Below are 26732 nucleotides of genomic sequence, written 5' to 3' on the forward strand. Positions count from 1 at the left end.
TTATTTTGGGGACTAGTGTTGCGGTGCAGTGCATTAAGCCACTATCTGCAGCTTGCACAGGGTCTTGGTGTGGGTGGAAGAACCCTAAGCACAGGCTTGTCAGCTGCTGCCCAAGAGCGCACGTTTGCAGGAGCCGAGCCGAGCCGAGCTGAGCCCGGGCGCGTGCTGTGGAGCGTTGTGGCCGCTGCCTGACGCCGCCTCTACCGTTAGTCTCACAGCCGCTGTCTAGACACCCAAGAGCACTTTCTCTCATAATGCTGTCTTTGACCCACTGGTTATTTAAGTCTGTGTTCCTGGATTTCCTTACGTTGTGAATTTTCCAATTTCTTTGTGGCACTGATTTTTAATATCATTCAGTGTAGTCAAAGAAATCATTCATATTCATTCTTCTTGTATTTTTTGGATATGATTTTGTTGCTTAATGTTTTCCTCTGTCCTGGAAAATGTCCCATGTGTGCTTGGGAATAATTTGTGTTCTGATATTGTTGGGTCCCATGCATTATACCTGTTAGGTTTAGTTCGTGTGTAATATCATTGAAATTTTCTGTTTTCTTTGCTAGTCATGTGTTTTTTTCTATCCATTATTGAAAAGTGGAATTTTGAACTGTCCTATTCAACTGTTATTGCTTCCAAAGATTTAAAAGAAAAATTTTAAAGGCCAAGTTATGGGGGAAGGAGAAAGAGAAGGAGAGAGATCTTCTTTCTGCACGTGATTTCCCCAGGTGGCCATGGCCGCCGGATCTGGGCCAAGCTGAAACTGGGTACTTGTAACTCCGACTCTCCCACACAGGGAGAGCATGAGCTGGCCCCCATCCTTGAGCCAGTTGCCACTGCTTTCCCAGGTGCATTGGCAGGGAGCTGGATTGGAAGTTGTGTTCAGGCTGGCACCCATGGGATTACTGGCGTTGTAGGCAGTAGCTTAACCCATAATGTCACATGCCAGCCCTTTTTGTAGCAAGTTTTGACTTAAACTTCATTTTGTTTAGTGTTAGTGTAAACATTAGTACTCTCTTTGGGCTGCTGTTTCGATAGAGCATTTTCTCTTGTTGAGTTTCTGCCTGTTTGTATCTTTTAGTCTAAACGGAGTCTTGTTGATAGCACATTTGGATAATTTCTAAGTCCACTGTGCCGTTGTCTCTTATTGGCACATTTAATTCATGGAAAAACTTTTGATACCTGTTTCCTGTATTTCCTATCTTCAGTTCTTTTATTTTTATTTAAGAGACAGAAATATTCTGGTCTGTTGATTGACAGCTGTCAGTGGCTGGAGCCGGGCCAGGCCCAAGGCTGAGAACTGGGAATTGAATCCAGGTCTCTGACTGGAGTGGCATGAGCCATGTCACTGCAGTCCTTATCACCACCCGCCAGGCCGCACCCAGCAAGCTAATAGCATACATGAGCATTGTTTTAAATGTTTGATAATTTATTCATTTATTGAAAGGTAGAATGTCATTGTGGAAGAGACAGAGACGGAGCCTACCTGCTGGTTCACTCCAAGTGCTTGCTACATGCCAAAGCCAAGAGCCAGGAACTGCATCCTGGTCTCCCGCTTGAGCAATTTTCGCCTGCCTTCCCAGGGAGCATAAGTGTGATCCTCAGTGCATAATGTCAGCTCTTACATGGGCATAGTAATTGGCGTCTTTTTTCCCAAATGGCCACAACAGCCAGAGCTAAGCTGAACCGAAGCCAGGAGCTAGAATCTCCCTTTGGGTCTCCCACGCAGGTACAAGGTCCCAAGGCTTTGGGCCATCCTCCACTGCTTTCCCAGGCCACAAACAGGGAGCTGGATGAGAAGTGGAGCAGCCAGGTTTAGAACCAGTGCCCATATGGGATCCAGGAGCATGAAGGGGGAGGATTAGCCAACAGAGCCATTGCGCTGGGCCCTGTAATTGGCATCTTATCCACTAGGCTAAGGAGCCCTTTTTAGGTTTTCTTCATTTTTCCATGACTCCTTTCTTTTCTATGTCATTCTAACTCTCTGTTTTTATCCTTTTGCGTTGTGGTCTCCCTGGTCGCCCTTCCCCAGCGACCCCAACACAGCTGGTTCTCCCCTCGGAATCTCCATCTCAGGAGGTGCACACTGTGCCTCTCTGTCAAGACGGAAACCTTTCCTAGTATGGTGTAGCCCTGCCCCCCGCTCCCGTCCCAGTCGAAGTCTTGTTTTCTAGGAGTGTGGTGCCTGTGAGCACGTAGCGCGCTGTCACACTTCTCTTTCAGCTCCTCCTCGGCATCCCAGAGCAGGCCCTGACCCTCCTCCACATGGCCATCGAGCCCATCCTGGCCGACGGGGCCATCCTGGACAAGGGCCGCGCCATGCTCCTCGTGGCCAAGTGCCAGGTGGCTTCGGCAGGTTCCTACGAGCCAGTGAAGAAAGCAGAAGGTAGGAGCTGTGTGGAAGTGGTGGGTGTGCAGGAAGTGAGGACCTGGAGAGGAGGGACATGACGCTGGGGGACGCATTGAGGTTCTGAGTGTTCAGGGCATATGGTTTGGTTTGGTTTTAATTTTATGATGTATTTATTTACAAGTGTATTTTAAACTTTGGTTCAGCATTTACTGTGTTTTCGCATCTCTGCCTGACCAGAGGGTTGAGTGTCAACCATTGGTTATTTTAACCCCATGGAGTAGGTCCTTGGTAAAAAATCTCATTTTAGTGGGTTCCATCTCAAGTAGGAAAGGATGCAGAAGTTTCCAGTACAAGGTTGAACAACTACAGTTAGATACCAAGTTTTGAGAACGGTGTGGAGTGTTGCTGTAACTGTAGGTGCTGTTTCCCTTCCCCAGCCCTGGAGGCCGCCATCGAGAACCTGAATGAAGCCAAGAACTATTTTGCCAAGGTCGACAGCAAAGAGCGCATTAGGGACGTCTATTACTTCCAGGCCAGACTTTACCACGTGCTGGGAAAGACACAGGAGAGGAACCGCTGTGCCATGCTCTTCCGGCAGCTGCACCAGGAGCTGCCCTCTCATGCCGTGCCCTTGATCAACCACATCTAGCGCCAATGTGCCACCCGGCTGCTGTGCAGAGCGTCAGACCTGGAACTCGCTCCTCTGCTTCCTCCAGGGAACGCACCATGCTGGTGACACCATGTCTGCCTCGCTGGTAAAGTGCCTCTGGCCAGTCCGCCTTGTGGCTCTGAGGACACACTTGTCTTGTTCTTCCTCTTTGCTCCTTGTGGCCGCATGGGACATCATCGGTTTGTTAATGAAAGGCTGTTTGGCTAATAAGTTGGTCCAGAATTTTTCTTAGAAATGGTGCACTCTCAGCATGGCCGGAGTGTGATTAGCACGTGAGTGTGGCAGGTGCCGTCAGAGGAGCCAGGGGTCCCTGGGGGATGGTGCCCACTTTCACAGGATACGCATCTTCCCTTGGAAGTTTCCTGCTTTGAGGAGCTGAGATGGTGCTTGGGGTGTGTGGGACCAACACCTATTGGTTCCTATCAGTAAGCTTTGGAACCAGTGACAAGACATTCAGCACAGCGGCGAGGTCACCACTTGGGGTGCCAGCATCCCACCTCAGGGAGCCTGGTTTGAATCCCAGGTATTCTGTTTCTGACCAGCTTCCTGGCAGTGTGCACATGCTGAGGCACCACTGGCTAATGTACGTGGGACCCCAGGCTGGCTTTGGCCTTCCCAGCTCTGGCTCTTAGGGGTATGTGGGGACTGAAACAGCGGCCGGAAGATCTCGCTGCCTTTCTAATGCAGAAAAGAAGAAATGTACAAGCATATTTCTATCACTTTGAAAGGACTGACTTTCGGGCCCGGCGGCGTGGCCTAGCGGCTAAAGTCCTCGCCTTGAAAGCCCCGGGATCCCATATGGGCGCCGGTTCTAATCCCGGCAGCTCCACTTCCCATCCAGCTCCCTGCTTGTGGCCTGGGAAAGCAGTCGAGGACGGCCCAATGCATTGGGACCCTGCACCCGCGTGGGAGACCCGTAAGAGGTTCCTGGTTCCCGGCTTTGGATTGGCGCGTACCGGCCCATTGCGGCTCACCTGGGGAGTGAAACATCGGATGCAAGATCTTCCTCTCTGTCTCTCCTCTTCTCTGTATATCTGGCTTTCCAATAATAATAAAAATCTTAAAAAACACACACACACACACAAAAAAGGACTGACTTTCTTATATCATCAGCTATTTTTATTTTTAAGTTTTACTTATATTGGAAAGGCATATCAGACTTACAGAGAGGAGACACAGAAAGATCTTCCATCTACTAGCTCACTTCCCAAGTAGCCACAGAAGCTAGAGCTGAGCTGATCCAAAGCCAGGAATCAGGAGCTTAAACTGGGTCTCCCATGTGGGTGCAGGGTCCCAAGACTTTGGGCCGTCCTCTACTGCTTTCCTAGGTCACAAACTGGGAGCTGGATGGGAAGTGGAGCAGCTGGGATACAAACCAACACCCATGTGGGATATTGGCACGGTCAAGGCGAGGACTTTAGTCGTTAGACTGTCATGCCAGGCCCCAAATAAATCATTTTTTTAAAAAAATAAGAACATCAACAACGGAGCCTGAAACCAAGTCCCGGTGCCCTTGGGAGCACAGAGCTTGGCACAGTTGAGAATTGCCAAGCTACCTGGCCATTGCCATCCTCAGCAGTACCCCCAGAGCTGCCTGCCCATCCCTGCTCTCAGCTGCACCCCTAGAACTAGCTGCTCATCAGCAAGCTGAGCTGCAACCCAAGGTCTGCCTGCTAGTCCCTGCTCTCAGGTGGCTGTTTGTCCCTGGGCACAGAGCAGAGCCTGGATCTGAAGCTGGCAGAGGAAATCTGTGACTGTGTCACCTGTATCTTTTCTGGGAGCTGTGGACAAGTGGGATCATCAAAGTGACCCCGAAACTGCCTGACAGCTAACGTCCTTGAAAGTCAGTAACTGCATGAGGCTGTTACTGTGGGTGATTTAACTCAGGGCTGTGAGAACCAGTGATCCAGTTGCACGGGAAGAGGGCGGGTGAACGGGGAAGTGAAGCTTCTCCGACACTAGGCATTTGTTCTCCACCATAATCCTCGAGGATGGATCCTCCAAGGAGGTGAAAATTGGTGGAAATTGCTTATCCTGTAGGCTGTGGGTTGTTTCTTTCCAGCAATGGGGTGCGTGGGGAGAGAGCCAGCATTGGCAGAAAGCCCTGTTATAAGCTCTTTCCCTGTATTGTTCACCAATCCTAAAGTCTAGGCAGTGGCTTTTATTACATTTAACAGAGGGACAAACTGAGGCCCAAGGCAGTGAGTGTGAAGGTCCTATACATCTGGTGGGTCACACAGAGCTGGGACTCTCTCCTGATGAGTCTGGAGCTGCCTGACTTCTTTGGTTTGTCTAACGCTTAACTGAATATGTTAGCTGTCTGCCAGTGTCCCATGGGAGCCAGACACTGTGCAGGGAGCCTCGACACCTGCCCCCTCTCACGCTTGCAAGCTACATCGCATCCCCCCCCCCCCCCCCCCCCCACCGAGCAGGCCAGCAATCCAGGCTCCAAAAGCCCAGTTCTTCCTGGCACATGCAGCCAATGGCAAGCGAAGAGCCTCCTCCACTGGGCCTTGCCAGCTTCTCCTTTTATGATGTTGTTTGTGTTTGGAACTCACAGACCCATTCATCTCATGGCCGTTGAAGGGGAAACTTCTCAGGCCTTTTTTTGGTCGGCATTTTTCTGCTGTCCTGCGGCACAGGGAAGGATCCAGCAAATGAAGCTGTGTAGAGTTGTGTGTCTCTGGGTGGCTCAGGCCTGGCACATGCAACGTGGCAGTGAGTGAAGAGCTCAGAAAGGAAGACAGCAGCCACGCGGAACTCGATGCCGCCATCCTCACCGTGAGATCTCCGGCCCCCCTTTTCTCCCCACTGGACTGTTTTCTTCAAAAGAAGACCCAGAGGTCGGCATTGTGGTTCCATGACTTAGCTTAGGGTGTTACTTGGGATACCGACATCCCATATTCAAGTGCTTGGGCTCCTGCACCTGCGTGGATGGCCCAGGGGAAGCTCCAGGCTCCCGACTTCAGCTTAATCCTTTGGAAAGTGAACCAGTGGATGGATGAACTCTCTCTGTTATTTTGCCTTTCAAATAAATAAATCAAATCTTTTATTTATTTTTATTGGAAAGGCAGATTTACAGGCAGAAGGAGACAGAGAGGAAGATCTTCCATCTGCTGCTTCACTCCCCAAGAGGCAGCAATGGCTAGAGCTGAGCTGATCCAAATCCAGGAGCTTCTTCCGGGTCTCCCATGTGGGTGCAGGGTCCCAAGGCTTTGGAGCATCCTCTACTGCTTTCCCAGGCCAGAAACAGGGAGCTGGATGGGAAGTGGCGCAGCTGGGATTAGAACCGGCGCCCACATGGGATGCTTACACCTGCAGGTGGAGGATTAGCTAGTTGAGCCATCATGCCAGCTCCATATGGGCACTTTCTTAACTGGCTTTAAAGGCAGATTTATGTATGTATTTGTTTTTAAAAGAATGGAAGGGCAAAGCAGAGAGTACCACCTGTGGTTTACTCTTTAGTTGCCCAGAACAGCCAGGCCTGGGCCAGGCCACAGCCAGTAGGCAGGAGCTGCTTGGGGCATGGGGCAGGGACTCAAACACTTGCTCCACCATCTGCTGCCTTGCACCTTCAGGAACTGGAAGCTGGATGGGAACACAGTAGTCGGGCTCAATCCAACACCCTGAAAAGGGCTGGGTGCCCACCATGCCTGCTACCAGCCGTCACTGTGTGTCATCATTGTACATGGAGGCTTCTGTGATAAACGTGGACAATGCAGTACCATGATGGAAACAAGCAGGAGTATCTGTTTCTACAAACAGCAAGACAAGACGCCGTTTTAGTTACCTTCAGAAAGCAGGACTGCTCTGCTGTTCATTGCCTGTAGGCTAAACCCGGCCACCACCTGCTTGTTTTTCTAATATATGGTCTGCTAGCTAAAGTGATTTTTTTTTATCTTTTGAAGCAGTTGATGAAAAACCAAAAATACTTTGTGATGTGTGGGAATTACATGAAATTCAACTGTAAAGTTTTATTGAAACACTGCGCTGCCTGTTCCATTCTGTTGCTTGTGGCTGATGGAGTGGCAGGTTGAAGAATTGTAGTAGACAGTGTGGCCTGGGGCAGGCAGTTGGCACGGTGGTTAGGTGGGCTGTCTGCATATTGTAGCAGAGTGCCTGGGTTCACGTCCCGGTTCTACTCCCAAGTTCAGCTTCCTGCTAATGTGCACCTTGGCAGGCAGCAGAGGATGGGCTAAGTTCTTGGGAGACCCCATTGTCTGGGTGCTTGGCGCTGGCCTGACTTAGCCACCACAGCTGCAGGTGTTTGGGGAATGAATCAGCAGATGGAAGGTCTGTCTACCTTTGAAATAAGTTTTAGAAAAAGGAAAGAGGAAAAAAAAAAAAAAGGAAAGGGTATGGCTTGCCACTCTGTGAAATATTTGCTGTCTCTTTACAGAAAAGACAGTTGCTAACTTGTGCCTAAAGATTTATCAGTGCCCCCACGTGCATTTTTTGGGAGTGGACAGAAAGGAGAATACAGAACTATGAAGCCACCACTCAAACTGACCAGTAACATTTTTTTTTTTTTTTAAGATTTATTCATTTTATCACAGCCAGATATACACAGAGGAGGAGACAGAGAGGAAGATCTTCCATCCAATGATTCACTCCCCAAGTGAGCCGCAACGGGCCGATGTGCGCCGATCCGATGCCGGGAACCAGGAACCTCTTCCGGGTCTCCCACGCGGGTGCAGGGTCCCAATGCATTGGGCCGTCCTCGACTGCTTTCCCAGGCCACAAGCAGGGAGCTGGATGGGAAGTGGAGCTGCCGGGATTAGAACCGGCGCCCATATGGGATCCCGGGGCGTTCAAGGTGAGGACTTTAGCCGCTAGGCCACGCCGCCGGGCCCGACCAGTAACATTTTTATAGGTTGCTTTACAGTCACTTACAATAAGGAAAAGGAACATTTTACAATATTGCCTATGTCCCTGGATTCTCTGCCCTTGCGCCTTCTTTTGGTCCACTGGCATGAAATGAATGTGCCCTCATTCTCTCCTACTTCCAAACAACCAGGATGGAAGCTTGGGTTCCCGAGCAACACGAATTATGAGGGTTGTAGGGGGCCATAAGGGTTAAACCCCTTGTCCAAGATGTCAGGTCCCGTGTAGGGGCTGCTGGTGTCTGGTGTCCCGGCTGACGGGTCTGGTTCAGCAGCTGAGGGCCCCGGGGCTTGGGCTCCTGCAATCCGCTGAAGACGTGCAAGACAGCTGACTAATAAATACCAGTTGTGCCGTACACTGCACTGTGCAGCTTGCTCACGGCCCCAACATTCTGTTTTGGGATGTCCTAGTACAAGCATTCCAGTCCAGGGTGGAGGGAGGCCTTTCCATTGCGCTCACGGACACTGCAGAAGGCCTCCCACGCGGGCCTGCTTGGAGGGACAACAGAAGGCAGTCCGCGCCCTGCAGCATGACTTGGAGCCATCTGATTGATAAAACGGGTCGCGCGGCTATTCTCAGCTGCCAAGCTCCAAGTGGCTTCTTGGAGGGGCCAGGGACCAGCCCATGGGGGGGCTTCTCAGGCAGGTCTGACTCACAGCTCCCCCACTTCCCCGGCCCCTCGCAGTGCGCATCCCCACCTAGGCGTCCCAAAGGGGAGCAAGCTCCCACACAGTCTTCTGGAAAAGTCAGCTCTTGAATGGGTTCCAAGCAATTTGCCGCATCCCGGCGGGAAGGTGACAGGGGCAGACACCGCTACCCGCAGCCTCTAAAGCCGGCCCCGAACGCGCCCGGACCCGGGGCTGCCAGTCGGCACGCGGAACTTTCCGACCCCAGGCGCCGCCCTGCGTTCGGCGGAACAAAGCGAGCGCCGCCCGCCCGCCCAGGGGCACCCTCCCTCGGCAGGTGCGCGCCCGCAGCCGCGGGCCGGGCGGGGGCAGAGCCGCGACGCGGCCTCCGGTGTCTGGGCGCCGCCCGCCCGCGCCTCACTTCCCCTGCCCTCCCCCGCGCCCCGCCGGCGCCCGCTTCCCCTCCCCGCCCCGGCGCGGGGCCGAGCCGGCGGGGGCGCGCAGGGAGCGGCGCGTGGCGGGCTCCCGGCGGCCGCGGCCAATCCCCGCGCAGCCCGAGGCGGCGCCGCGCCCGAGCCGGGCCCTCCGGCCGCTCCTCCCGCCCCGGCCCCTCCCCGGGTAGCGGAGAGGAGCGCGCGGCCGCCGAGCCAGACCGGCCGAGTGGAGCCGGGGGCGCAGCGCGGAGCTCAGGTGAGCAGGCGGGGGCCGAGAGGGGACGGGCGCCGGCGCCTTCGCTCTCTCGAGGCTAGCGGTCTCCGCCAGGATGGCGGACAAAGCCCCGGGCTGTCCTTCCCTCAGGGGACCCCCACGTGCGCCGCCCCACGCCCCGCCACGTGGAGGGCTGCGGCATCCCCCTCCCCAGCGCCCCTTCGTCCTCCGCGGGGCGCCCACGGCCTCCTCGCCATATCCTCCCCGGCCTTACTGCTGCCGGCCCGGGTGGCCGCGGACGGTCCCATAGTTTGGAGCGGAGGTCCCCGGGGACGGGGGACTGACAAGGGTCTGGGAGAAGGAGGCGGCGGCGGCGGCGTAGGCCCAGCCCCTGCCGTTGACCGGGCGGGGAAACTCGGGTCGTGCAGGGGAGTTGGGGCCCACGCCTGCTGGTCGGGGGCCAGCCCAGGCCCTGGCCACTTGGACACCTGGCAACAGGACCCCAGCCTAGGAGGTGTGGGGACCCCCGCCACCGGGCGGTCCCTCGTGTTTCCTCTGATCACCTTTCGCCACTGTCAGCCAGAAGCCTCCCCGGCTTGGTCCTTTTGACCTAAATTTACCTCCAGCTGCAGCAGGCTGGGAATGCGGCGAGGAGCTCTCCGTGGCACCTGCCAAGTGCGGCTCTGGGATGTTGGGCCCAGTCCGGACTTGGAGCTGGTTCTTGGGGCCCTGGGGTGCCACTCGTTGCACCTCACGTCCTGCACTGCCAGCAGGGTGTTATCACAGCCTTGCCCGTCAGCCCTGGCTGCCCTGAGTGCCCTCCGCCTCTCCAAGGTTGAGGTGGGTGGGGTGGAGGGGGAGCTTGGGTGGGGACATCAGGGGGAGGTCTGTGTGGGGGGTGTTGCGTGGGACCTGAAACCCTCCCCTCCGCCTCAGGCAACTTTTCAGCTGAGATGTGCTGGGGGTGGGAAGTGAGTGGTGTGCACCTTTGTTCCAGAGAGACAGTAGCACCTGTGTTCCTGCCGCAGGCGGTGGGCTGGGCGTGTTTAGGTCCTCCTCAGCCTGCTTTCAGGATGCACTGTACCTGCGGTGTAGACGCAGTATCAGAGGTCCTGCCTAAACCTCCGTGTAGAGAGAGCAGGCAGTCGAGACTTGGCAAGGGTGCCCCGCATTTGCAAGATTTACAAGGGGGAGATTTTCCACTCACTGGTTCACTGGAGCTAGGCCTGACTGAAACCACAGGCTTCTTCCTGGTCTTGGAGCTGGCTTCAGGGACCCAAGGACTTGGCCCCGTCCTCTGCTGTGTTCCTTGGTTCATTAGCAGAGAGCTGCATTGGAAGCGGAGCAGTCAGAACTCGAACTGGAGCCCACATGGGATGTCTGTGCTCTAGTAACTTGTTGCAGCAGGATGCTGGCCCTAGCTGCCACCTGAGCCAGCGGTGTCTGAGGGCAGGCCCTCTGGGGGTGGTGAGGGCCCTGGGCTTGTCCTGCCTTCCAGCCAGGCTGGTTGCCGGGCAGTCCTTCTCAGGCACCCACCTCCCCCCATGAGCATTGGGAAAAGCTTGCAGGGGATTTGGTGGGGCTCCGAATGGTGCTGGCCAGGAGCTGGGCTGTCCTCTAGCCTGTGCCAGGCCTGGCAGAATTGCCTCCGTCCTAGGTGGCCTGGAGGGGAGCACCAGGAGTAGGTGGAATGAAGGACAGTGGAAGTGCTGGAGAATTCCTCCTGGCCAGCATGAATCCAGGGTGCTCCCTGAATAAGTGTCACTGGTGCTGGGTCTCGAAGGGGACACCAGATGGACATGGGACGGGGAAGGGGAAGGAGGATGTGACCTGGCTCAGGGAGCTCTGTGGATGAAACCCAGGTTCCCTTCTGGGGCCTCAAGGCCTAGGTGGAGGGGCAGGCCTGGCTGGGTGGGGGGCCACACCTGTTCCTGTAGGGACCAAGACACCTAGCCCAACTGTAAACCCACCGCATGGAAGGGCTCAATTTTGGCTGAGGTGGGCCTCTTGGGTGGCCCTGTGCTGGCAGAGGCCACATTGTGTGTGTGTGTGTGTTTGTGTGTGTGTTTAAAGTTTTTATAAGTTCACAGAACATAAACCTCAGTAGATAAAAATTTTTATTTGAAGAGGAGAAAGAATGATCTTTTATCTGCTGTTTCACTGCTCTGATGCCGGCAGCCAGGCCCATCCTGTCTCCCACGTGGCTGGCAGGGTCCCCGAGTACCTGAGCCATCACTGCTCCCTCCCAGCAGGAAGCTGGATCAGAAGTGGAGCTGGCACTGTGGCCCAGTGAGCCCAGCTGCCACGTGTGGGTTACAGGTTGAAGCCCCCTGCTGCTCCACTTGCTGTTTGGCTCCCTACTGATGGAAAACAGCAGAGGATGGGCCAATAGTTGGGTCCCTGGATCCACGTGGAAGACCCAGAAGAAGCTCCTGGCTTCTGACTTCTGGCTGCCCCCTTCCGCCACCCCCAGTTAGCTCCTGGTTCTTGCTCTCTTGCGAGTGTGGTTTCTTGGGGACAGGCTAGGGGGCATTCAGGTTCGTTCCTTGCAGGTGTGCCGAGGTCTTAGCTGCGATTTTTATTCATGTACATTTTGTGAGATGTGGCTCTAGCAAGCATAGCTGAGCTCCTTGGTCAGTGCCACAGCCCTGGGGCCACATGTGGAGCCACCCCAATCCCTGAGAGCTGTGCCACCTTGGGGCTGAGCTGGGACGGAGCCCAGAACCACTGGCCCCTTGGCCCTCACTGGCCCGTCGGTGGACTGAGTGTGTGCTCGATGCCTGGCCGTGCAGGGTCCCACTTTGTAGATGGGGATGGTGGGAGGCTCAGGGTCTCCAGGGACATTTCCTACATTTCATGTGTACGTTGATGTCCCCATTGGCCCCCACACGCCATGCTGGAGAGCCAGGGGCATTTGGCACCCAAGGGGGCACAGGATTGTTAGTTGCCAATGTCTACATCTTTATCCTGTTGTTGTATCGCCACTGGTTTATTTTTTATTTGCTTATATTTTGCCCAATTACGAAACATTTTCAGCATAGAGAAGAGCTGGGGTTGTGTTTTGCTGTGTTTTGTGCACTGGCTTGTTATGGTGAAAGGGCTGGGGGGAGGCCCAGGGAGGGGGCAGGGATGCGGCAGGGCCGGGTGCCAGGCTCACCCACTCCTGGCCTTGGATCTCTGATTCACTCAACCCTCTTTTATTGAGGGGGGGTGTGACAGACCCTTTTTTGGTGACTGGCTGGCCCTGCCCTGAGACCCAAGGCATTCTGGGACCTGGTCCTGGTCCCCAAGGAGTTCCGGGGCCTTTCTCAAGTGTCAGGGTGGGGTGAGGGAGGGCTCTGGGAAGAGATGGGCCAATCTGGCATCCTCCTGCCTCCGTCCATTTCCTTTGGAAAAGGAGAGATTCTAGCGTGCCCCCGCCTCCAGCCCAGCACTGCTGAGCAACTATTTTTGTGTTGTCTCTTTTTATCCCTGCAGCTTCTGTAAATATGGGGGAGTTGCTGAGATAAAAATGTTAATCCCAACCTGGAAAAGGGGAAGAGAGGGCTCCCCTGCCTCGCAAGAGGTGGGGCGCTGACCTGTGGGTTGGACGGGGAGCAGTTCCCTTTCCTTTGGGTTTTCTCAAGTGTTCTAGGTGGTGCCTTCAAGGGGGAGGCGGAGGAAGACTTTATTTAGGTTTCTCCCAGTTCTCTGGCTCCCTGTGTCCAGGGGTGGGAGACTGCTGAGCTGTGCCTCACTCTGCCCTGTCCTCCTTGTCTTCGCTGGGAGGGAAGGGTTTGGGAGTGGGCACCGCCTCGGGAGGGCGGGGAAGAGATGTGGAAAGGACTGGGATGGGCAAGGCAGCCCTCTCCCCAAGTCTCAGCGGGTGGAGGATTAGCTTGCTACGCCACATGCCAGCCCCAATATCTGCTTCTTTGCCTGCCTCTTTCCTTGCTTGGAAGGGGTTCGGTGGAAGAAGCAAAGGTGAGCTGATCGCTGCCTTTCGTTTCCAAGTTCCCCGGCCAGCACACACCCGCTGTCCCTCTCACATGTGTCCTGCCTCGGTGTGCACACCTGGCTGCGTATGCCCAGCTGTGGGAAGGGCCGTCCTCCTCTCCCTCCCTCTCTTCTTTCCTTCCTTAGAGGTCTACTTCTTTTCATTTGAAAGGCAATTAAGGGGCCCAGCGGCGTGACCTAGTGGCTAAAGTCCTCGCCTTGAAAGCCCCGGGATCCCATGTGGGCGCCGGTTCTAATCCCGGCAGCTCCACTTCCCATCCAGCTCCCTGCTTGTGACCTGGGAAAGCAGTTGAGGACGGCCCAATGCATTGGGACACTGCACCCGGCAGTGGTTCCCGGCATCGGATCGGCACACATCGGCCCGTTGTGGCTCACTTGGGGAGTGAATCATTGGACGGAAGATCTTCCTCTCTGTCTCTCCTCCTCTCTGTATATCTGACTTTGTAATAAAATGAATAAATCTTTAAAAAAAATACAACAACAACAACAACAAAAAAAGAAACCAGTAACAGAGAGAGAAAGAGAGAGAGAGAGAGGCTGGCCGGTGGCTTAAATGGCTCTGACATCTGTTTTGGGGGTTTTCCCAGCAGTTCCACTTCCCATCCAGCTCCCTGCTAACATCCTGCGAAAGCAGCAGAGGACAGACCAGGTCTTCGGGCCCTTGCCTTCGTGTGGGAGATCCAGAAGAAGCTTCTGGCTCCTGGCTTCAGACCAGAGGATAGATCGCTCTGTTTCTCCTTCATGCTGTCTACCTTTCGAATCAGTCAATCTTAAAATGCAGCTCGCTCCCTGCCCTGGAAGGTTCGTTGCTACCTGATTGTCAAGGTGAAGGCTGTGGGGAGTTGCCAGGCAACCGGCAGGTGTCAGGAGGCTTGGCCCAGATGACGCAGAGAAGTCATCTTCAGGTTGCCTGGTGGAGAAGCTTGGCTGTCCCGTAGCTTTGAGGCAGCCATATGCAGGACAGGATCCTTGGTTGTTAGTGACAAAGCTGATCACAGACTGGCTTTAGCAGAAGTGGGAGTTAATAGGTGTGCTTCCGGGGTATGTGGGTGTCAGACAAGGCTGGGTCCGGGTGCCCACGCAGTATTTGCAACTTCTTTGTTGCCTCCTTTGTGTCTTGGATTGGCTTCCCTTGGAGGAGGCAAAGCTCTCACCAGCCCTGCCTGCTGTCTCTGTGGGCGAGTCCTTGTAGCTGAGTTCAACAGAAAGAGGCTTGTTCTTTCTCAACACTCCCCCTCCACCGATACACTCAGAATCTTAGCATAAATAAGACCCACTGGGCTGACCCAGGTCACGTGTCTAGATTTGGATCAATTGTAAGACCCAACAGTTGGTGCCCGCCTGGCTGGGATTGAGACACATGGATCACGGGCCACTGTGTCAATTGGCCTGTGGTTATCAGACAAAGGGAACGTGGATTCTAGGCCAGCTCAAGAGAGCTGCTGACCTCTGACGGGCCTCGGGGTGGGTGGTGCGATAAACAGTGACCTCCAGCCAGTGTTAATCGAGTGGGGACAATGTCCTAGAACCTTCTCAGTACCTGGAGATCACGGCACATGGGGGAGGCACACTGTGATCAGGCGAGATGGACATCCGTGCCCGGGTCCCATGCATGTCCTTTCTCAGTACCTGGAGATGCTACGCTGACTCTCGCTGCCCTCTCGCACACGAGCCAAGGTCTCAGGCTGGAGGATGTCCTGTGGTTTTGCCAGGCTGGGCCTGCTGTTTGAAAAACTCAGACCTCTTGGAGCCACACCTGGAAGCGCTGTGTGGCTTTGAGCAAATCTTGGGCCATTTTTCCTTTGATAAAATGTTGACGTTTGGAGCAGGTGATTACGCCCACACCCCATGACTCAGGACAGGCCATATCTTCTGTGCCATCCCAGGTGGGCCTGGGCGCTGGGAGCACCTGGGCAGGGGCGAGGAGGATGGTGGTGTACTAGCTGCTGTGTGTACTCTGCCGAGCAGAGCGTGCAGGCCCAGTGCTTTTAGGGCGTCCAGTTCTTCTGGCCATTCTGGCCCTGAGACGTTGGCGTCTCCCTTGGATGGTGTCCAGTGTCATGGAGGCTGCGCGTGATACATCTGTGGCCACTGGTGCCTAAGACTTGTTGCTTTGTGGCAGGAATGGGGTGTGGAGGGAGTGGTGATGTCTGCAATTCCCTCAGTCCCAGTGCCCCCAGACCAGGAGCACAGCCCTCATTGCTGAGGTCCGGAGAGTAGGGGGGCTCCTGGCCGCAGCCGGCTGCTCCCGGGCCTGGCCTCTGGGTCATCCCCGGGCGGCTGCAACATGGGATCAGGATAGGAGCTCAGACAGGGGCGTCTGTCCCAGTCTCTCTCCTCGCCTGTGGGGGGAGGGGGCTGCCTGTGACCCTGGTCATCCTTGGCTTGCAGACCCGTGGTCCCCTGTCTGCCCCCACTGTCACACGCCCTGCGTGTGTGTGTCTGAGTTGGTGTCCCACTTTCCCCCTTCTGCGAGAACGCTGGGTGCACACCCGAGCCCTTCCTAATGACCTCATTTGCACATAATCACCTCTTTAAATACCTGTCTTCCTCAGCCCAGTGCGGTAGAGAGGGGTGTGGAGGGATGGGACCCTAGCCTGTTTGTGGGGAAGGGGGCCCCTGTTCCTTTGGCAAAGTCTGGAGGTTTCCTGTAGCTTTGGCCTTTCCTTTGTGTGTGTTTGCGTTTGTTTTATGATAACAGTTGTATAGGTTTGAGGATTTCCCCTTCCCCTCCCCAGCTGTCCTCTCCCCACTAGATTCCCCTGTATTATTACAGTAATATAGTTCTTCAAAAACAACCCTAAGTCCATCATTATGCTCTTTAAATGTGTCATATTCCAGGTATGACAGTGGGCCTCTCCTTTTCAGCTTCCTCCCAAGCCCTCGCCGCCTCCACAGAGCCCTGCGCCAGAAGACTCTCTGGTCCCTCTCCTTGCTGGTTTTGAAGGAGCTGGTGTGAGAGTGCCTTTCCTCAGGCTCTCACTGTGGGTGTGGATGCCGGTCCCGCCCTTTGCAGGCTCCAGGGAGCCTTCGCAGACCCTCCCCAGTGTCCTGTAGGGGCTGGGCCTTTGGCATCCTGCACTGGGTGGGGCTGGGGTCTGAGGTAGTTCCCAGGCACCTGCTGTGTCCCCCTGCACGGCTGCTCTTTGTGTGGGGGGGCTGTGTATCTGGTGAACAGCAGACGTGAGGCTAGAAACAGCTCCCAGAAGATGGGCAAATGTTTCCTGAGGCCTGGGTGGAGGCAGGCCCACTGCCCTCCCTCCTGGCTGGCTTCCCGACTCCATCTGCTCCCGGAAGGACCTGGCGGCCACCCCGAGCCGCCTGGGCTGGGAGGGAGAGGCCTGGCACAGGCACGAGGACTCTTGGCATTTTGGCTAGTCTGGAGCAGCTGTGCCGAAAGGTCCTGGTGCTTTGGGACCCCAGGATGGCGCCTGTCACTCTCGGTACCCTACCTCCTTTGTGCCCTGCAAAGGGCGTATGTGGTGAGGGTCCCATGAGCTGGCAGGGCACTCTGCTCTGGGTCTGGTGTTGGGAGTGCTCAGGTGAATAGAGCTGTCATCATATTTGTGCTGAATGTGTGTACGATTTTTTTTTCTCGGAGAAAGCGTTGGTTGTGGTCATCAGATCTTAGGGGTCTGTTCAGAGCCATGACCTCAACGTGTTGGGCCGGGGGGGTAGGAGGGAGCTTCTCCCTGGGTCTCCTTCCTTCCTTCCTTCCTCTCCTTCCTTCCTTCCTTCCTTCCTTCCCACACCACACTCAGCAGCCCCAGCTCTGAGCCCGCTGGGGAGGCCCAGGCAGATACCACCTTGCCAAGGAGACTGATTAAAAGCAGCTTGGCTGGGGCGGGCAGCACGCTGTCCTTGGCCTGGAGCGGAGATCGATAAGCAGGTGTTGCTCTGTGGGCGAGAAGGAAGGCATTCTGTATCGGCTGCCCAGGGACTGCCAAGTGTCAGTGTCTTTTCAGGAACCCTTGTCGCTGGGTCAGAGGCAATGCTGGGAGGGAGGACAGGGGCTGGGGCTGGTCCCCTCCCTGAAGGAGGCTGGCCCACCCGGCCAGGGCTGTGCACCATGCACACGAGCCGGCCAGCTCTGCAGGATGTAGGTCCCTCCTGGGAACCTTCTGCACCATAGCCTGACTGGTCATTGGCACTTGGCAGACATTTGTTGGAAAAATTCCTTTTTTAGCATCTCACTGGTACCAGACATGATTCTCATGACCTTGGGTGGGCGCGCCCATTTCACTGAAGACAAAGTGGAGGCTGGGAGAAGCTAAGGCCCTTCTGTGAGGCAAGCTGAGCTGAACCCTCACTGCCAAACTCCAGGAAGATGAGGTGGAGGGACGGCATGGCTGATGGGGCCTGGAGAGTGTCGGGGTTCACCGCTTTTCCTCCCCAACGGGGAAGAGCTGAGATGGAACACTGTAGCCTTCAGTAGAACTGCTCTTCCTCCCTCCTGTCTATATGTATGCAAGGTTTATTTGAAAGGCAGGGGGAGACACACAAATGGAGCTTGCATCTGCTGGTTCGTCCCTAACAAAGCTATAACGTCTAGAACTGGGCCAGGCCAAAGTCAGGAGCCTGGAACTCCGTCTGGGTCCCTTGTATGGGCACAGGGGCCATCTTCCCCTGCTTTCTCAGACTGCTAAGCGGGGAGCTGGATTGGAAGTGGAGCAGCAAGGACTTGAACCTGTGCTATTGAAGGATACTGGTATCCCAAGTGGTGTGGCTGAGCCCCCTGGGCTGCAATGCTGGCCTCCCCCACTGCCTGCCCAGTACAGTCCTGTAGCATTTTAGGCCTTATCATTCTAAGCCTGCTTTTTTTCTTTGAAAACTTCATTTTGGGGGGCTGGCATTGTAGCATAGCAGGTAAAGCCCCTGTCAGTGATGCTAGCATCCCTGTAGGTGCAGGTTTGAGCCCTGACTTTTCTGCTTGAGGTGAAGTTCTGTCCACTTTCACACTTGTGGTCAGCTGGCAGTGGACAGTCAGATGGGTTCTGCCCCTTGCTGACCGCGACGCTGCTGCAGTGGATGCGGGTGAACAGGTGTTGGCCATCTCTGCGTTCAGTCCGTCAGGGGCCACAGCTGGGGAGGAGCCTGTGCAGGTCCCTGGAGTAGTCTCTGGACTGCCACCACGGAGCCCTTTGCTCCCTTTCCACCTGCAAGCGGCCAAGCATTCTGCGTGGGTGTGTTGTGGTTCTTTTACCTTGGAATCCGTGTGTGTCATTGGACCCCCGTGCGGACTAGGAGACAGCCATTCCTTCTGAATGCTTTTTTCGCTGGATTTTTCCCTGATGTATTGCTTGACACAGTGGGATGTTTTGGAAATAACTTCTGGGAGGATGGGCTCCTGAGAGCCAGGCCACCTGTCCCCCCTGCCGCCGCCACCCTGAATCCCTGTGACATGTTTGGCACCCACCAGTCCTCTGCCTAGCACCCACTGTTTTCCTGGCTCCAGAGGCCCTCCGTGTTGGGAGCTGCATGGAGAGACCTCCTGCTGTCTGGTGAACTGGCATTTCAGCAGTTCCTGTGGCATTTGTCCAAGCAGAATTTGTCAAACACAAGTTCCAAAGGTTAATATTCTGTCCCAGAGACAGAAAGAAGTGGCAGTCTGAGGCCGTGTGTTCATTCTTTCTCAGTTGAGATAAAAGCTCGCAATGCACAAAATGAGCCATTTATAATTTGATAGTTTGGCTTGCTTTTTGTTTGAAAGGAAGATCCGTGGAGCGAGACCAATAGATTGTTCTCTTGTGGATTAATTCATGCCCCAGGTGCTTTGCTCAGGCAGGGCGGGGCCAGGTGGAAGCCTGGAGTCGGGAACTGTGTTTGCACAGGTCTCTCTGGTGGATATGGGGACCTGGGGACTTGGGCTTTCTCAGGCACATCAGCAGGTAGGTGTGCGGGAAAGGCTGTAGCTGGGACTGGAAGCAGGCCCTCCCAAGTGGCAAGGAACCTGTGCAGCAACGCCCGCTCCTCTCTCTTTTAAGATTTATTTATTTTTATTGCAAAGTCAGATATACAGAGAGGAGGAGAGACAGAGAGGAAGATCTCCCATTCAATGATTCACACCCCAAGTGACCGCAACAGCCAGTGCTGCGCCGATCCGAAGCCAGAAGCCCTTCTGGGTCTCCCATGCAGGTGCAGGGTCCCAAAGCTTTGTTCCGTCCTTGACTGCTTTCTCAGGCCACAAGCAGGGAGCTGGATGGGAAGCAGAGCTGCTGGGATATGAACCGGTGCCCGTATGGGATCCCGGTGCATTCAAGGTGAGAACTTTAGCCGCTAGGCCATGCCACCGGGCCCTCCGCCCCCTCTCTCTCATAGCTCAGATGAGCTTGTACTAGCCTGGACACCATGTGCTTTTTTGCCTGTATTTTCATTTGATTTGAAAGTGAGGGCAAGAGGGAGCTTTGCTCTGCCCATTCACTCCCTAAAACCCTGTTGCAGCTGGGGCTGGGCTAAGCCAAAACCAGAGCCTGGCTCTCTGTTTGGATCTCTGTGTGGCTGGCAGGCAGGCAGCCCCTTGGGTGGGGTCTCCCAGGGTGCTGGATGAGAAGCCCAGGAGCCCTCCTTGAGGCGTTGGCGTGCCCGCCCTGGAAGGTGTTTTATGGACTGTGAAGTGCTGCCTGGATCTTGGGCAGTAGCACAGCCCGGAGGCACCAGCTTGGCTTTCAGGATCTTTAAAATCTCTGCTACTGTCCAGCGTGGCGAGGATCCAGTGGACGTTCTTGGGGATGCCCAGGGAAGGAGAGAGAGCAGGAGAGCCGGGGCAGGGTGCCCTCCCTGCGTTGTCCTCAGGCTTAGTTTCAGGAGGAATTGGGGGGGGGGGATCTTGACCATGCTTTTCAGTTAAGGAGGCTCCAGGCTGGACGTGGGCACACAGCAGGTGAAGGCACTTCCTGGAACATCTTTGTGGCACCCTGGAGTGCGGGGCACGAGGTCCTGCCACTGACGTGCACCCTGCTTGGGAGCTGGTGCTGCCTCGAGTTCTTGGGTTCCCGCCACTCACGAGGGAGACCTGGATGAAGTCCCCAGCTTTTGGCTTTGCCTGACCCAGCTTTGGCGGTGGTGGGCACTTAGAGAGTGAGCCAGCAGATGGAAGACCTCTCTTTCTGGCTGTTGCTCTGCTTGTTAAATAAAAAGCTGAAAGAAAAGAAACAAAAAAACCAATGAGGTACTGGGGCAGCAGGGCAAGGGTGACAAGCGTTTGGCCTGGTGGTAAAGAGGCCTGGGTCTGCTCTTGGAATGTCCAGGTGTCGTGCCTACTTCCAGCTCCTGGCTCCAGCTTCCTCTCATGTAAACCCCAGGAGGAGCGGCTGCAATGGCTCACTGCCTGCCATCCACGTGGGACACCTGGATTGAGTTTCTGGGCTTCAGGGGGAGGGAATCGGCAGTTTGGAGCTCACTGTCGCTCTCTGCCTCCCAAGTTAAAAGAATCAAATAAGGGGGTACGGAGTATGCTTTGCCGTAGAGAGATCTCAGAGAGCCAATCCAGGACAGGAATGAGATCAGCCTGGGCCGGGAGGAGACGTATTCCCTTCCTTGTGGGCCCCCTGGCCTGGGGTGGACACCACTGACCCTTCTTCCCCTGCTTACAGGTGCCGCCACTGCCGGATGGGAGTGCCCTGGAGTCCCGGATGCTGTTGGCACACACATCATGTCATCATGCGTCTCTAGCCAGCCTAGCCGTGACCAGGCCGCCCTCCAGGATGCCCTGGGGGGCGGGGGCAGCAGCACCGAAGGCCAGAAGCCCTGTGAGGCCCTGCAAGGCCTCTCGTCTCTGAGCATCTGCCTGGGCATGGAGTCCTTCGTTGTGGTCACAGAGTGTGAACCGAACCGGGCTGAGGACCTCAGCCTGGCCCAGGACCGACCGCTGGAGGCCAATGGCCCAGAGGCCTCATCAGGTCCTCCCTCTGGGTCTCAGACCCGGCCCCACCTCTGCGGTCGCAAGCTATCCCTGCAGGAGCGGTCTCAGGGAGGTCCAGCAGCCAGCAGCAGCCTGGACATGAACGGACGCTGCATCTACCCCTCGCTGCCCTACTCGCCCGCCAGCTCCCCGCAGTCCTCGCCGCGGCTGCCCCGGCGGCCAACAGTGGAGTCTCACCACGTCTCCATCACGGGCATGCAGGTGTGTGAGCTGGGCCCCTGGCTGCCCTCCAGGCCTTGAAGGGTCTCTGAGGGATTTAGGTGCAGCACTGAGGTGGTGCTGGGAGGGACTGGTCATGTCGTCACTTGGTTACTGTTCGCTGCCAGACCAGTTAGGGACACCTGGGGCGGGCGGGACAGCCTGTGTGAGAGTGGACAGAACAGCTCCAGGGTGGGTGGGAGGCTGCAGCCCAGAGGTGCAGAGGCGGGGCCCTGGCAAGGCGTCAGCCATCTGAATCCAGCGCTTGTCAGTCCTCTTGCTCCTGCCGTGAGCATCTACAAGCAGGTTAAAGCTGAGCATGCCCCTCCCAGCCACTGCTCTACTGCTACTGCCGGCTCACAGAACTCCGCCCGTGCTCGTCCTCCACATGTTCCTTGGCCACCCACAGCCCGTTCTCTCCTTGGGGTTCTGTTCCTTCAGCTCAGAGCCTCCCCCGGCCCCTGGGAACTTGCCACCTCTGCACACGCACATCCCAGAACAGTCACCACCTCCTCTCGGATCCTTGCATCCTACCCTGGGAAGCAGCTCCCCCCTGCTGGTCAGCGGCTCTGCTGCCCCGCAGTGCGCACTGACGTGTGATTATCTGGGGGGGTGTGTTCAGCTATTTGCTACTTGCCTTTCTGCACCCAGCTACTTTAAGGTTTACTGTGTTTGGAAGAGTTATAGAGAGAGCTCTCCCATTTGTTGGTTCATCTCTAAATGGTTCCCTCTTCAACGGCCAGGGCTGGACCGAGCTGAAGCCAGAAGCTTCTTCCAGGTCACCCAAGGGTGCAGGGGCCCAAGCACTTAAACCACCCTCTGCTGCTTTCTCAGGCACATGAGCAGGGAGCTGGGTTGGAAGTGGAGTGGCTGGGACTCAAACCATGGCCAATATGGGACACTGGTGCTGCAGGTGGAAACTTAGCCAGCTATGAGCCAGTGCTGGCCCCTGAGCTAGAAGTGAGCTCCGTCCCTATGTCCCTGGGGCAGAGCAGGAGCCAGGAGACATCTGTTGGAGGCATGAATGCTAAGTTTAATTGGGAGAGAACTTGCAATTGGGTCCGCTTTCGAAAGGGGCTACACTTCTGCAGGCGGGTAGAATCCAAGCAAGTGGAGATGGCCGCATGGAGAGCCCGTGTGGCATGGTGTGGTATGGCGTGGCCCAGGCTCAGGCCCAGGCAGGTGGCCGTGGGCAGCGGGGGACAGCTTGGGTTTGTGTTGCTGTAAGATGGGGCAGCTTGGAGTAACAGCAGGGACTGTCACAGACCTGGGCTGCTTGTCCATGCAGAGTCCCTTGCAGCCTGACCATACAGGCCCCATGTGGTTCTCAGCTGCCTGCAGGCGGGATGAGGACCAGCAGCCTCTGTCTCCCTGTGAGTCCTTGCTGGGAGCTGCACCCAACACCTGCCTACAGCACCCTCAGCCAGAGTGCAACCCCCGGCCAGCTGTGCAGCCTGGCAGGGTTCCATCATGGGCAAGGAAAGGCAGTCTGCCAACGTCAGGGCCATGGAGAGCTTTGAAAGCCGGGCTGTGGCGTCAGCCTTGAGCTTGGAGGCAGTGGCATGTGGGGCTGCCCTGGTTATCGGCCTCTCGGGAGGTGAAGTTGGCAACATTGAGGGGAATGGATTAAGAGGCGGCTGGGTCTCTGGGAGCCCACTCCCCTCTCCCGGTGTGCTTTGGGGTCTCTCCGGGTCTCAGGGGAGTACAGGCAACCCTATCACTCACTGTGTGGGCAGGGGTCTGTGCCACTGATGCCTGTGCTGGGGCTGAGCAGACCAACGTGCTGACCGGGAGCCATCCCAGCAACCTTGCTGAGAATAGAGGGAGTTTGGGGCAGGAGTCAGTGTGACATTATGGTGCCTCCCTTGGCCCCCCCCGTTCACGGTGATACTCTGCATTGTTGGAGATGCGTATTACTGAGCCCACACCTGCAGGTATGCACCCTAGTGTGGGCAGTGGGTGGCTCTCAGGCTGTGGAAGGCTCGTGTGTTCTGCCTATCGAGGCATCACAGGTGGCACTCAAGCTTCAGCACGTCTACAGCATGCTGGTTTTTTTGTTTTTTTGTTTTTTTTTTAATATGTATTTACTTGAAAGGCCGAGTGGAGAGTGCTCTCATCTCTTGGTTGGCTCTGGCTGTGGTGGCCGGGGCGGGGCCAGGCCGAGACAGGCACCTGGGGCTTCACCTGGCTCTTCCTTGTGGGTGCAGCGGCCTAAGCGCTTGAGCTGTCTTCCTCTGCTCCCCCAGATTGTTAGCAGGGAGCGGGGTTGGAAGTGGCACAGCCAGGATTTGAACTAAAGCCCGTGTGGAGTGCCAGTGTCACAGGCTTCCTGCGCCATGATACCTAGAGGGCTAATTTTTAAATTGATCATTTTGCATGGTCTGTAATGATCTTGTAAATATCCAAATGGCCTTTGGCAGAAAAAAAGAAAAGATTCCCCTCCCCTGGTATACACTGGATTAATTCCTGAGTTCAGGGAGAGAGGACTTGGGGCAGGGTGTTGTTCCTCCCCCCCTTCTGGAGGCTCCCGTTGCTGTGGCCTTGATGGAATCCATTTGGCAAAGCAGATGTGGCCCAGCTAGGATTTCACAACAATCTTCTTGGGAGAGCTACTGTTAGGGGGCCCACCTGCTGAGGTTCCTCACAGCACCCAGTTGGGGAGGAAGCTGTGAAGGCGTGGGCCACTGGAGCGCACGCAGCAGCCTAGGGAGTCGGCAGGAGAAGCGCTGGCTTGGTCTGTGATACACGGAGTTTTGGGTCCTTGTCATGTTTCCGCTCCAGGTTTACTTCCCCTAAACTTTGTAGGAGAATAATTGAAATGAAACAGAGAGAGAGAATGAGAGAAGTATCCAGTTTTCACGTGCTGGTCCGCTCCCCCAGTGGCTGTGCTGGTTGTGTCTGGGCCAGGCCAAATCCAGGAATCGGGGACTCCATCCAGGTTTGGCAGTTCTGCTGCTGCTTTCCCGGCTCTGAGCGGAGAGATCAGGCTGGAACAGGCGCCGCAGGATGGGATGCCGGCCTTGCTGGTGGCAGCTTCCTCTGCTATGGCACAGAGCCAGCCCCAAGACGGTTCAGGTTTTTTTTGTTGTTGTTGTTTAAAGCACTGTTTGTCTCTCGAGTGTAGACCATGACTAGTTCTGTCGTGATAGTCCTTGCACAGCGACCCTGCTCTCACGTACTTCCTCTTCCCCGGCCACCGGTGACTTGCCTTCCTGTGCTCACTGGAGCTTGCTTTGCCGGTCCCGGAATTGTGCAAGTGGGCCTGTTTAGCACGTGCTCTTGTAAGTCAGCTTCCTGCAGGTGGTCCCCGTTGCCTGTCAGGCTGTTCCTTGCCGCTGCTCAGGGGCATCCCGTGGCAGGGGTGTCACCATTGGCTTTCACGTTCACCTGTGGGTGGATGTTTGGTTCCCTTCCAGTTTTTGACTCAGGCGCCTCTTTGTAAGCACATTTCTCTTAGAAGCGGAGTGGCTGGCACATAAGGGAGGTGCGTGTTGAATGGCTGCGTTGCTTGAGGGGTGGCAGCTGTATGTAAAGAAACTGCTGGGGCTGCTGCATAGCATAGTGCGTTAAACTACTGCCTGCAGTACCGGCATCCCATATGGGCACCGACTTGTGTCCCAGATATTCCACTTCCGATCCAGTTCCCTATTGATGGCCTGGGAAAGTGGCAGAAGATGGCCGGAGTGCTTGAGCCATTACACCTACGTACGAGACCTTCAGGACTCCTGGTCACTTGGTTTGGACTAACCCAGCTCCTCTTTAGGGAGTGACTCAGTGAATGAAAGATATCTATCTCTCTCTGTTTCTCTGTGTAACTCTGCTTTTAAAATAAATGGATGCATCTTAAAACAAAAACAAACAAGCTTCCGGGCTGGTTCTGTCATGCAGTCTGTTAAGCTGCCGCCCGCAGCACCAACATCTGATATGGGCGCTGGTTCAAGTCCCGGCTGCTCCACTTCTGATCCAGCTCCCTGCTCATGGGCCTGGGAAAGCAACAGAAGATGCCGTGTTTGTTGTATTTGTTTGAAAAACAGAACAACAGAAAAAAATACTGTCCATCTGTTGGGTTACTCCCCAAATGACCGTGGTAGTCCACCCTGAGCCAGTTTGAAGCCAGCAGCCTGGCACTCTCTGGCACTCCACCTGAGTCTCTCTTGTGGGTACAGGGGCCAAGCGTCTTCCTCTGTCTTCCCAGGCATGTTAGCAGGGGCCAGAGAGGGAGTGAGACAGAGACTCAAGTGGAGGCTCTGATAAGGGTATGGGTGTTGCAGGTGGTGGCTTAACCTGGTGTACCACAGTGCCAGCCCCTCATCCAGTGGTTTGCTCCCTCATGTCTGCAGCAACTGGCCATTCAGCCAGTGTTGTAGTGTGGCACCTCAGCTGGTGTCTTAAACTCTGGGCCAAACACCCTCTCTTTGATTTCTTTTTCTTTTGTGGGGGCAGGCAGCTTGTTTGAGAGGTGGAGAGAGCATTGAGGTTCAGCAGCTTTCCATGGGTTTGGACCACTCGTGTGTGTGAAGAATGTCTCTTCCATCTTCAGCCTGCGTTTCAGTTGAGTGGCTGGTTATCTGGTTAGCGAGTAATAAGGGTTCTTTGTAGATAATAGGTACTGGTCGTGGTACTAGTCGTGGTCCTGGCCCCAGTCCCATTCCTGGTCCTGGTCCTGGCCCTGGCCCTGGTGTTGGTCCTGGCCCTGGCCCCAGTCCTGGTTCTGGTCTTGGCCCTGGTCCTGGCCCTGGTGTTGGTCCTGGCCCTGGTCCTGCTCCCTGTCCCCATCCTAGTCCTTTGGCTTACAGGTGATTGTGAGTTATTTCTCTCAGGCTGGGGCTTGCCTTTTCTTCTTCTTCTTCTTCTTTATGAACTTTTACTACTATTTTGAAGACTTAAAAAGACATATTTAATTTTATTTGAAAGGTAGACTTGGAGATCTGCTGCTTCACTTCCCAGATGAAAACAATAACATAGCTGAGCTTTTATCTTTTGTTTTGTTTTAAGATTTATATATTTTTATTGGAAAGTCAGATATACAGAGAGGAGGAGAGACAGAGGAAGATCTTCTGTCCACTGGTTCACTCCCTAAGTGGCCGCTATAGCTAGAGCTGAGGCGATCCGAAGCCAGGAGCCCAAAGTCTCCCCTTGGTCTCCCACGAGGGCGCAAGGTCCCAAGGCTTTGGGCCGTCCTCCACTGCTTTCCAAGGCCGCAAGCAGGGAGCTGGATGGGAAGTGATGGGATATGAACCCGCGCTCATATGGGATTTTGGTGCATGCAAGACGAGGACTTTAGCCACTAGGCTACCACATCAGGCCCTGGGCTGATCTTAAGCCAGGGACCAGGAGGTTCTTCCAGATGTCTTGTGTAAGTGCAGGATCCCAAGCACTTGACCCATCCTCTGCTTTTTCAGGCTACAGGCAGGAAGCTGAATGGGAAGTGGAGCAGCTGGGACT

At 55.4% G+C, this 26732-nt stretch overlaps 2 protein-coding genes across 7 annotated transcripts in view; both read left to right on the forward strand.

The window, feature by feature from the left end:
- ANAPC5 (anaphase promoting complex subunit 5) overlaps positions 1–3224 on the forward strand; it is a 35933-nt gene extending 32709 nt beyond the window's left edge. For all 3 annotated transcript variants that reach the window (XM_058656447.1, XM_004595312.3, XM_036496401.2), the window contains exons 16-17: positions 2218–2380; positions 2782–3224. In XM_058656447.1, the coding sequence (XP_058512430.1) occupies positions 2218–2380; positions 2782–2993 (375 nt within the window). In that variant the 3' untranslated portion in view covers positions 2994–3224. The remainder of the gene's footprint in view (positions 1–2217; positions 2381–2781) is intronic.
- A 5777-nt stretch (positions 3225–9001) lies between these two features.
- CAMKK2 (calcium/calmodulin dependent protein kinase kinase 2) overlaps positions 9002–26732 on the forward strand; it is a 39172-nt gene continuing 21441 nt past the window's right edge. The window contains exons 1-2 of one of the 4 annotated variants that reach the window (XM_058656449.1): positions 9002–9214; positions 20761–21290. In XM_058656449.1, the coding sequence (XP_058512432.1) occupies positions 20820–21290 (471 nt within the window). In that variant the 5' untranslated portion in view covers positions 9002–9214; positions 20761–20819. The remainder of the gene's footprint in view (positions 9215–20760; positions 21291–26732) is intronic. The other 3 variants (XM_058656451.1, XM_058656448.1, XM_058656450.1) reach the window with 3 other exon arrangements.

The sequence above is a fragment of the Ochotona princeps genome, chromosome 29, assembly GCF_030435755.1.
Source record: "Ochotona princeps isolate mOchPri1 chromosome 29, mOchPri1.hap1, whole genome shotgun sequence".
NCBI classification, from domain to species: domain Eukaryota; kingdom Metazoa; phylum Chordata; class Mammalia; order Lagomorpha; family Ochotonidae; genus Ochotona; species Ochotona princeps.